The sequence below is a fragment of the Scyliorhinus canicula genome, chromosome 8 (genome assembly GCF_902713615.1).
Source record: "Scyliorhinus canicula chromosome 8, sScyCan1.1, whole genome shotgun sequence".
NCBI lineage: Eukaryota > Metazoa > Chordata > Chondrichthyes > Carcharhiniformes > Scyliorhinidae > Scyliorhinus > Scyliorhinus canicula.
In genome coordinates, this window is record NC_052153.1 from 122190592 (window position 1) to 122202872 (window position 12281).

General features: G+C 42.6%; 1 protein-coding gene across 13 annotated transcripts in view; it reads right to left on the bottom strand.

The window, feature by feature from the left end:
- The window catches only part of ppip5k2 (diphosphoinositol pentakisphosphate kinase 2), a 225135-nt gene that overhangs the window by 107093 nt on the left and 105761 nt on the right, over positions 1–12281 (bottom strand). For 10 of the 13 annotated variants that reach the window (XM_038805174.1, XM_038805173.1, XM_038805171.1 and 7 more), the window contains 3 exons: positions 7027–7148; positions 5812–5994; positions 4645–4786 (listed from right to left, as the gene is read on the bottom strand). In XM_038805174.1, coding sequence (XP_038661102.1) covers positions 4645–4786; positions 5812–5994; positions 7027–7148 — 447 coding nt within the window. The remainder of the gene's footprint in view (positions 1–4644; positions 4787–5811; positions 5995–7026; positions 7149–12281) is intronic. The other 3 variants (XM_038805177.1, XM_038805176.1, XM_038805167.1) reach the window with 1 other exon arrangement.

A 12281-nucleotide genomic window follows, 5' to 3' on the forward strand; every position in this document is an offset into this window, starting at 1 on the left:
GTGACAGCGTGCCAACTTGAAACTGCCCCGTTTACACCTACCCAGTTGCGTATCCATTAACCAGTCCTCTATCAATGCAAATATTTTACCAACTCCATGAACCTCATCTTGCGTATTAATCTTTCATGTGGCACCTTTTGGATATCCAAGTTTCAGCATTTACTGGTTCCCCTTTATCTACCTTCATGTTTATATCTTAAAAAACAGCAATAAATTTGTCACACTATTTCCCTTGTGCTGAGTTTGTCTGATCATACCATAAATGACTTTTTAAGTGCCCTGTTAAGACTTCCTTAATAATAGATTCCAGCATTTTCCCAACAATTGATGTCAGGCTAACTGGCCTGTAACTCTCTGGTTTTATCACCACCTCTTTTCTTGGACAGTGAAGTTACATTTATTAACTTCCTATATCACTAGGACTGTTTTGAAAATCTAGGGAATGCTGGATTTATTTATTGTCACGTGTACCGAGGTACAGTGTAAAGTATTTTTCTGCGAGCAGGTCAAACAGATCACTAAGTACATGAAAATAAAATAAAATAAAAGGAAATGGATACTCCAAGGAGGTAGAAACATTAGTTTGCCATTTCCTTACCTTCAAATACCATCAAGGATGTGGACCAATGCATTTGTATCAAGTCATCAAAGTGACCTCAATATTTCAGCATTCAATTAACCTATTACATATCATACAGGATGAAGTCCATACAAATAACAGAATATGACCATACCAGATTACGTACATGCTAATACAAAGCAAAGAGCTACTCCAGTTCTTTGCACACTATTTTCAAATGTGACCTCATTTTAACTCTCCACCACTTTCTCAAAGGCAAAAAGGGATGGGCAACAAAGACTGGCCTTGCCAGAATTGCCCAGATCCCATGAACAATATATTTTTTTAAACTTTAAAATTAACATGACTTCAGACATCAGAAACACATCACAGCCATAAAGCAGCATAGTAACATTCAGTATATAATTATTTAAGTTCACCTATTATAGATCAACATATAATAGATACATCACATAAATATGGACATGGATGTTTTAAAGTACTTCATAAAACTATTTTATGTTCACATGTAAGTTTCAGCCACGCTCTACATATTTTGTGGTGATCGGTGGGGGCCTGAGTGAGTATATTCCCAGGTCAGACGGAAGTTGGAAAAAAAATTAAACGGGCAGATTTTAACAATCTGGCTTGGGATTTTGAGATGGACTTTGGGTTGGGGAGAAGCTTGCCCAGGTTCACTTCACCTAACAACCAAATAAAAAGAACAGCGTGGCCTCCTTCGAAAGCAAGCACTTAGAAAGAGAGAGAAAATGAGTCAGCAACTCATCCAAAACTCTGTGGTATCCTGCTCTACTTGTAGCAGAAGCTTCTTGGAGCAGATTAGTCTTAACAGTCACCGCTGCTAAGGTACCCACTACTCTCCTACCAAACACCCCAGATGAAGAACACGGTCACCTTCACCTGAAAGGACAAAGAAGACATATCCTAGAAATATTCTGTGTTTGCTAACACTCTTATTTCCTTTGCTGACCTACAAATATTGTTTTAAATTATTTGTTCAACTGTATCCTGAGATCCTTTGTTCTTCTGCGTCATTAAGATATTTCTAATTTTCCTACTGAAGTGCATCTTCTTGTGTTATGTTGCATTATCAATGTTAGCTATAACACCCCCCTCCCTGTCACAGCGATAATTATGAGTGATTTTAATCTACATATAGAATATTGATTGACAAAACAAATTGGCAATGGTAGCCTGGATGATGAGTTCAGTGTATTTTTGAGACTGTTTCTTACAGAAACACATTTCAACATCAACCAGAGAGCAGGGATGCTAGATCTAGTGATGTGCAATGAGACAGGATTAATTAATGACCTCAAGTGAAGGTGTCCCTTGGCAGCAGTGATCATATGACTGAATTTCAAATTTAGTTTGAGGGAGAGGTAAGTGGTTGAAAGACGTGTGCTTTAATTTTAAATATGTGCAATCGTGATGGCATGAAGACGGCGCTGGCTAAACTGAACTGGAAAATTAGATTAAGGAATAGACCAGTAGAGGTGCATTGGCAGATGTATAAGGAGAGGTTTCAGAATACTTAGAAAAGATGGATTCCAGTGAGAAGGACACACCATCTGTGGCTAACTATCAAAGTTAAAAGATAGCATCAATTTGAAAGAAAAAGCATCTAATTCTGAAAGGTTGAGTGGCAGATCAGAAGTTTGAAAATAATATAAAGACCAGCAAAGAATGACTAAAACATTAATAAGGAGTGAGAAATTAGAGTACAAGGGAAAGCTAACTAGAAATATAACAGATAGTATGAGTGTCCACAGGTACTCAAACAGGGAAAAAGTAAAGGAAGCATTGGGCTACGGGTACTAAAGAAAATTATTAGAACGAAAATCTGACCAGTCCCCCCAGCCCCGATGCACTTCATCCTAGGGTCTCAAAAGAAATTGGTGCCGAGATAGTAGATGCATTGGTTTCAATTTTCCAAAACTTGCTGGATTCTAAAAAGATCCCGTCAGATTGGAAAGCAGCAAATGTGACTCCTCTATTCGAGAAAGGAGGGAGACATAAAGGAAGAAACTACAGCCCAGTTAGCTTAACAAATGTTGTTGGGAATTGTTGAAATTGCTTATTAAGCAGGCAATAGTGGGGCATTTACACATTTTGTGAAAGGGAATCATGTTTGATTAATTTATGGAGTTGAATAAGCAACATGGATAAAGGGGAACCTGTAATGTACTGTACTTAGATTTGCAAAAGGCATTGATAAGGTGCCACATCAAAGATTACTATGCAAAGTAAGAGCTCATGGTGTAAGGGACAGATGATTTGTTAGTTAACATGAAACGGACTAAGCATAAATAGGTCATTTTTGGAATGGTAAGATGTGATGAGGGGAGTGCAACAGGGATCAGTGCTAGGGCCTCAACCATCAAAGTTTATATCAATGACTTGGATGAAGAGTCCAAATGTATAGTTGCCAAGTTAGATGATGATCCAAAGGTAGGTAGGAAATTAAGTTGTGAAGAGTACATAAAGCATTCAGGGGTAGCAGGGTAGCATGGTGGTTAGCATAAATGCTTCACAGCTCCAGGGTCCCAGGTTCGATTCCCGGCTGGGTCACTGTCTGTGTGGAGTCTGCACGTCCTCCCCGTGTGCGTGGGTTTCCTCCGGGTGCTCCGGTTTCCTCCCACAGTCCAAAGATGTGCGGGTTAGGTGGATTGGCCATGCTAAATTGCCCGTAGTGTCCTAATAAAAAAAGTAAGGTTAAGGGAGGGGTTGTTGGGTTACGGGTATAGGGTGGATACGTGGGTTTGAGTAGGGTGATCATGGCTCGGCACAACATTGAGGGCCGAAGGGCCTGTTCGGTGCTGTACTGTTCTATGTTCTATCTGCAAACGGACAGAAATAGGTTGTGAGTGGGCACAAATTCGACAGGAGTATAATGTGGGGAAATGTGAAATTGTCCACTTTAGCAGGAAGAATAGAAAATCAGCATATCATTTGAATGTAGAGATTGCAGAACTCTGAGGTACAGAGAAATCTGGATGTCCTGGTAGATGAATCACAATAAAACATAGTATGCAACTGATCAGGAAAACAAATCGAATGTTGCTATTTATTGCAAGGGGAATAGAACATACAGGGTGTGTTGGGTGTTTTGCTACAGTTGGAGAGATCAGATCTGGAGGACTGTATACAGTCGCAGTCTCTTTATTCAAGAGAGGATATAAATGCATTAATAATTCAAAGAAAGATCACTCGACTGACACCTGGGATGGGGTGGGAAAGTCTTATGAGGAAAGGTTGGGCAGGCTGAGCCTGTATGCATTGGAATTTAGAAGGTCGAGATTTGATCTTATTGAAATGGATGCTGAAAGGATGTTTTCACTTGTGGGAGAGGCTCGAACTAGGGAACACAGTTTAAAAATAAGAGAGCTCCCATTTAAGGTGGAGTTGAAAAGAAATGTTTTCTCTCAGAGGGTTGTGAATCTTTTGAACTCTCTTCCCAGGAGGATAGTAGAAGCAGGGACATTGAATATTTTCAAGGCAGAGGTATATTCTTGACTAACGAGGGAGTAAAAGATTATTGGGGATAGATGGAATGTAGAGTTGAGGCCACAATCAGATCAGCCATGAGATCAGCAGATTTGAGGTGCGGAATGGCCTACTCCTGTTCCTCAGTCCGATATTCCTATGTATGCTCAGTTTGGCAGCTGCGAATTTTGACATTAAGCTCGTGTCCTCGTCCAAATCGTTAATGTAAAGTCTCAACAACACTGGTGATGGCACGGATTCTTGCAGAACACTACTTTCTACCTTCCTCTAATCTTAATAACTACTTTTTACCTCTGTTTTCTGCTTTCTATTTTTAAGCCATTTGCTATCCATTCAGTGATTTATCATGACATCAAATTCTCTAACCTTTGTATGAGTCTGTGTTGTATCTAATAAAGTATTTTGTTATTTGTTTCTAGAACGGTTCATTTCTTTTTATATTTGCTAATTCAACTACACAGCCTCTTTGTTTTCCTAATTGTTATTTTGACATCTTTCCTAACCTCTTCATGTTCTCTTCTGTCATCATTTCCTGTCTCTGTACAAATGAAACTTACCAGCTGATTTGGGATCTTCCATCCTCTGTCTAATTTGGGATGTCAGGCTCTGAATGAGGGCATAAACTTTATCACAGGTCTTGACAGGGTTTTTGATTAACTGCATTGACTTAATTATAGAGCTGCTTTTCGTTGGAGCAAGCTGGAAAAGACAAAAGTGTAAAGAAAACTATTACAGACCACAATACACACGAAATAATTCAGAAGCAACATGCATTATTCCTGTCTACTCACCTCTGTGCCCAGTATTATTGTAGCCTAAAAATTCAGTCCTAAACAAAAACTGCAATGAGCGAAGAGACAACACAGGGATTCAGCAGAAAACAGGCACATTTAAAGTTAACCTGCAACTGTCAGAACATCCTAGCTATCTGTATAGAGATTCGGAAAATATTTTTCTCTGAAGGCAGAGGTAGGTAGATTCTTGATAAGCAATTGGGTTATGCAACTGAAGATAAAATCAGGCCATCCTCGATCTTTTTGAAAGGCAGAGCAAGCTCGAAGGGGCAAGTGGCCTCCTCCTGCTCCCAATTCATATATTCGCATGTCCTTTTCAACTCTACAATTTTCAAGCATGGGCAAACACCCACCCTCCTCCAACCCCCCTCCACCACTGCCTTGGTCCGTGGCATTACCTTCACTTTGGTTCCATGTTTGCATATCCAATTACAGCAGAACAGCTGTACAAGGACTTTTCTGCCTGCTCTGCCACCACAAGGGCACCTGTTTGAAGCTATGTAGTTACTTCCGCAAATGTCTGCCATTCTGGTTCCATTACTTTCAGGTTCTCCTGCGTCACATTCTGATCTAAAGATGAATTCATCTTTATGGCCAAGCTTTTAGTTAATCTTTCCTGTATCTCCATCCTTAGCTTGGTATCCATTTTATTCATCATGTGTTTGCCAACTACTTTGGAATGTTTTCTACATCAAAAACATTGGACAAATACAAATATTTGTTTTGATGGTGGGATGAGAGTTTGCCACATTAATGGGAAGCACACAGCACTACAACTCTAACTCAAACAAGTATTGTTGTGGGAGGATTGTATCAGTACAATTTGGATAACTAAAGAAATCATTTCTTTTTCAAATAACGTCTTATTCTACAAAAAAACCCCACAAAATTAGAACACAAATATTAGAATAGAAAGAAGATGTCACCCACCTTTTCATAATCATCAGTGGTGAAGTCTCGGTCTTTCTGTAGGATCTCATGAAGCCGAGCTTTAACCCGCTGTTGGCAACTACTCAGGGAATCACTGTCACTGTCCAGCAACCCATTCATGTTAGCACTTTTAACCATCTGTACAAGAATTGGAGTTAGCTCCCCTTCCAGAGCTAGCAACCCCTAGATGTAAATAGTCAACATAATCTTAGGTAGTACTTCACATAGAAACAAATCAATTTAATTTTATTTAGCTACAGCAGCACTTTGGAATATTATTTCTACTATAAATAGAATTTATCATAAATAGTGGAACCGAACACGACCTAAAATTTACCTTCTGTTTCTGATCAGTTTTGACATTGCATTTGGAGAACATAATGGGTGAATTTCCCGCTGGCGGGATTCTCCGTTCCAGCAGCAGCGCACCCCCGCCCATGGGTCTCTCGGCTGCATGGGGGTCTACAAAGGGAAATTCCATTGGCCAGTGGCAAGAATGTAGAATCCCATTGCCAGCGATGGCACGCCACCAAGAAACACTTGGTTGGAAAGGTAGAAAATTCGCCCCAATTACTTGGTTTTTTAAAAAAAACTGTGCCAATTAACTTGAAGTCTGGATCAGCTAAATAACTGATCATTAATTTACCAGAATAACAGATATGGCTAGATATTTAATCAAATCATATTTTACAGATGCTGATAACCTGCTGATGCAAAATATTCTGACACATTTCACTTGGCTTCATTTCACAACTGACCTGGGAAAGATTTAGAAAAAATGACTTCACTCAGACATTCAGAATTTGTCAGAACAGCAACAATATCCAAAATAATAATAATAATCTGTATTAGTGTCACAAGTAGGCTTACATTAACACTGCAAAGGCGTTACTGTGAAAATCCCCCAGTCGCCACACTCTGGCGCCTGCTTGGGTAACTGAGGGAGAATTCAGAATGCCCAATTCACCTAAAAAGCACGTCTTTTAGGACTTGTGGGAGGAAACCGAAGCATCCGGAGGAAACTCGCACAGACATGGGGAGAACGTGCAGACTCCGCACAGGTAGTGACCCAAGCGGGAATCAATCTGGGACCCTGGATCTGTGAAGCAACAGTGTTAACCACATGCTACCGTGCTGCACTATCCAGTAGTACAATTTCAAATATATTGGTGCGAAAAAGCATAAGCATTTCATGAAATTCTGGACATTTCAAACCTTGGCAAAGGCTGCTGCGGTCATTTGAACTCTCCCTTCATCCGATGCATAAATCTTTAGATCATGCCGATACGTACTGTGCAATCGGAGTAAACCACAACCGGGAAATCCTGCATAATCTCCTGAAACAGAATATATGAAATGGAGCCGGCAAGACTAGAAGGATGTATTAAATATTCAACCCTTTGTAAATATTTTTTAAAATATTTTTATTAAAGTATTTGAAAATTTTTATTAAAATAACATTAACAATGACATCAACATGGTGTAATAAACATTTCCCCCCCCATCTCAATCTTCACATGTCCCAACATAAAACAACAATCCACCCCCCCCCCCTCGGAATACTGCATCTGCTGACATTTTAATTTTCCCAGGGAAAGTCGAGACGGCTGCTACCTCCGGGTGAACCCGACCATTGACCCTCTTAAGGCGAACTTTATCTTCTCAAGACTGAGAAACCCAGCCACGTCACTAACCCAGGTCTCTACACTCGGGGGCTTTGAGTCCCACCACATTAACAAGATCCGTCTCCGGGCTACCAGGCAGGCAAAGGCCAAGACGTCAGTCTCTTTCGCCCCCTGAACTCCCGGCTCTTCCAACACTCCAAAGATCGCTACCGCCGAACTCGGCCCCACCCGTGTTTTTAGCACCTTGGACATTGCCTTAGCAAAACTCTGCCAAAACCCTCTGAGCTTCGGGCATGTCCAAAACATGGGGACATGTTTCCTCCCGGTCCTGGATTTTGACCGGTCCAGTTCTGGATCAATGACTGTGTTAAAGTCTCCTCCCGTGGTCAGGTTATAGAACATAGAACAGTACAGCACAGAACAGGCCCTTCGGCCCTCGATGTTGTGCCGAGCAATGATCACCCTACTTAAACCCACGTAACCCGTATACCCGTAACCCAACAATCCCCCTATTAACCCTACACTACGGGCAATTTAGCATGGCCAATCCACCTAACCCGCACATCTTTGGACTGTGGGAGGAAACCGGAGCACCCGGAGGAAACCCACGCACACACGGGGAGGACGTGCAGACTCCACACAGACAGTGACCCAGCCGGGAATCGAACTTGGGACCCTGGAGCTGTGAAGCATTGATGCTAACCACCATGCTACCGTGAGGCCCAAGTGACTATAAGTCTGGGATCTTACTTAAAACCCGCCTCATAAATTCCACATCGTCCCAATTCGGAGCCTATATGTTCACGAGTACCACTCGCATCCAGCTTCCCACTCGCCATTATGTACCTTCTGACACGATTATCCCTGCCTTGAATGCCACTCGTTTTGTTGATCAAGATCGCTACCCACCCTGGTCTTTGAGTCCAGCCCCGAGTGGATTACTTGGCTAAACCACCCCTTTCTCAATCTCGTCTGGTTTGTAACGCTTAGGTGTGTCTCTTGTAGAATTGCCATGACCGCCTTCAACCCCCTCAAATGCACAAACACGCGATCCCTCTTGACTGGCCCATTCAGCCCTGACGGTCCATGTAATCAGCCTGGTTGGTTCCATGTAATCAGCACCCCCCCCCCCCCCCCCCCCCCCCGCGCATTTGCCGTTCCCGACCTCCCATTTGTCCCCTGGTAACAGTTCCTCCACTGTCAGCAAAGCAGCTTCCCCCCCCCCCCCCTCCTCCCAAGCAACAACACTAGAAATCCAACCCCCCCCCCCCAGTCAAGTTCCAGCTTAACACCTGCTCACCACTGCGCTTCCGAGAGTCAGCTGACCCATGCTGACTTGATAGCGCCCGCCCCTGGCACCAGGCAGTCTGTCTCCTCATTGTTCTCTCCCCTCTCCCCCACTTGGACAAACGTATTAAAAGCATCACATTCCCCAGTAAACAAACATCAGAAAAAAAAAGTGAAGAAACAGCCACTTTAGAAAAAAAACACCCAAAAAACAGAACCAACCCCAAAGACCATCCCCCCTCTATACAGCTCCCTGCAAGACAAAGTTACTTTTAGACATCCAAACAGCCCCTTATTCTATAGAGCACTACTTATACAGCCCAGTACAACAAATCGCCGCCACAGTACTTTCCAAGGCTTCAGTGTCTTTAAATTCGCCTTCAGCCTCTTTTCTTTAATAAACATACATGCTTCATCTGGTGTTTCGAAGTAGAAGTCCTGTTCCTCATGTGTGACCCACATACGGGCTGGGTACAGCATCCCAAACTTTACCCCCTTCTTAAAGAGGGCAGTTTTTGCCCGCTTAAACCCAGCTCGCCTCTTGGCCAGATCCGCGCCCATGTCCTGATAAATGCGCAGCTCACAATTCTCCCACTTGCTGCTCGGTTCCTTCTTGGCCCACCGTAGAACGTGTTCCTTGTCCAGGAATCGGTGAAAGCGTACCACCATCGCCCTTGGCGGCTCGTTCGCTCGGGGCTTCTTCGCGAGGGCTCTGTGCGCTCTATCCACTTCCAGGGGCCGAGGGAATGCCTCAGCCCCCATCAACTTCTCCAACATGTCCGTCACGTAAGTCGTCGCATCCGATCCCTCACTGCCTTCAGGGAGTCCGACAATTCTAAGATTCTGCCTCCTGGGCCTGTTGTCCAGCTTCTCCTGCATTCTTTCCTGGCGGACGTTCATCATCTCCACCTTATTCTCCAGCACGGTTATGTACTCCTTGTGTTCGGACACCTTTTCTCCACCTCCTGGATCGCTCTCCCGTGAGTTTCTCGATTCTGCATAACTTGATCAATCGAAGCCTTAAATCGGGTCCAGCGTGTCCTTCTTCAGCTTGGCGAAGCAATCTTCAAAAAACTGCACCAGCTGCCTTGTCGATCACTGCGCTGTCACTCCGCGGCCCTTGCTAACCCGTTGTAAATATTACCAACATGAACGACAGAAGAATTAAATATCTAAATATAACGGACTATATTATTTAGATCAGCAAGCACTGAGCAAGATTTCGCTCTTTTTTGTTCAATAATTAATCGTAGATTGACATTAAAATTTCTTATGTTCATAATGGTGTTTGGCATTTTGCATTTCAAATGGCATTATGTATTTCAAATGTCCCACAATTGGGTTGAAAATGCCATTCAACTTCTACAAGTTGTTAATCACAAACTTGAAAGAAATTCTTCCACTTTGATGTAGCAACATTATTTACCAAATGTGAACAAGGTATCAAACTTTCATTGGATTAAAAACATTGGAATGCAGATCTGAAAATTATTTGGAAATTTATTGGTTCTATCCTATTTGAGTTTTCATTTAAATAGGTTAGGTGGATTGGCCATGCTAAATTGCCCTTAACGTCCAAAAAGGTTAGGAGGGGTTATTGGGTTACGGGGATGAGGTGGAAGTGAGGGTTTAAGTGGGTCGGTGCAGACTCGATGGGCCGAATGGCCTCCTTCTGCACTGTGTGTTCTATGTTCTAATAACCTTCTTTGTTGTTTTTCCCCTCTGTAAAGCACCGTGGGACATTTTCTACAGTAAAAGCGCTATATTAATGCAGATTGCAGTACTGAACATTAGAAACCATAATTTTCCTCACTTGACAGAAAGAAAAAAAGAGAGTAACATATTAACTTTATTTTTGTGCGTATTTTTGATGTGCACCACTTGACTCCCTGGTGTTAAATTTCTGTCACACTATGTAATTGTCACACAATTGTACAATCTAGCTTCATCAGTAATGAATAATCAGTAATGCCTCTCTCGGGTTTGAGAGCTTAAGTTTTCTCCCAGTGACTTTATCCCTCAGACAGGTTTAATTAAAACCATAAATTCAAAAAAATTGCTGCTTTTATTAGTTTTATTTATTAATAGGTTATTTATTCATTGACGGCGTTCAAGGAATTCAGCTCCAAGATTTGATTTCATTCTGCGGTCATAACGCTGATTCATACCAGCCTTCAGCTGGTCTTGCCACAGGCTGGCAATCTTGCCACTATTCCCAGGTTGAACTTTGGCCCATTCTCAGCTGCCACTACTGGCTTCTTAACCTTTCCCCTATCACTGCTCCTCATTCCTCCTGCAAACCAGAAAAGGTTGACACTGATCAGAAAGAAAAGTGGAATGAGTGATGAAGTAGTGATCAAAGGAGAATTAAAGGCAAAGAGGGAGGCAGCAAGTCGGAATTCCCAAGGTGATGGCTTAGCAACTGACAAATGGTCTTTTGATGGTGAAGTAAATGGGGAAGAAAAAAATGCAATAATCCGGCCAGGAGTTTGAATTTGGGGTCAGGAACTCAGCATCGGAATCATTTTCAGGTGCCAACACTTCATGAGAATTGGATTGGATTTGTTTATTGTCACGTGTACCAAGGTACAATGAAAAGTATTTTTCTGCCTGCAGCTCAAACAGATCATTTAGTACATGAAAAGAAAATACATAATAGGGTAACACAAGGTACACAATGTGACACCGGCATCGGGTGGAGCATACACGAGTGCAGTATTAATCAGGTCAGTATATAAAAGAGGGACTTTTAGGAGTCTGGTAACAGTGGGGAAGAAGCGGTTTTTGAATCTGTTTGTGAGTGTTCTCAGACTTTTGTATCTCCTGCCCGATGGAAGAAGTTGGAAGAGTGAGTAAGCCCGGGGGGGGGTCTTTGATTATGCTGCCCGCTTTCCAAAGGCAGCAGATGTATATGGAGTCAATGGATGTGAGGTAGGTTCGTGTGATGGACATGGGCGGTGTTCACGACTCTCTGAAGTTTCTTACAGTCTTGGGCCGAGTAGTTGCCATACCAGGCTGTAATGCAGCCAGATAGGATGCTTTCTATGGTGCACCTGTAAAGTTGGCAATAGTGTGGAATGTCCTTAGTTTCCTGAGGAAGTATAGGCGTAGTTGTGCTTTCTTGGTGGTAGCGTCGACGTGGGTGGACCAGGAAAGATTATTGGTGATGTGCAAACCTAGGAATTTGAAGCTGTCAACCATCTCCACGTTGGCACCGTTGATGCAGACAGGGGTGTGTATGATACTTTGCTTCCTGAAGTCAACGACCAGCTCTTTAGTTTTGCTGGCATTGAGGGACAGATTACTGTTGTTACACAATTCCACTAGGTTCTCTATCTCCCTCCTGTATTTTAACTCGTCGTTGTTCGAGATCTGATCCACTATAGTCATGTCGCCAGCAAACATGCAGATGGAGTTGGAACCATATTTTGCCATGCAGTTGTGCGTGTATAGGGAGTACAGTAGGGGGCTAAGGATGCAGCCTTGCCGGGCCCCTGTATGGAGGACTATCGTGGAGGAGGTGTTGTTGTTTATTCTTACTGATCATAGTCTATAGAG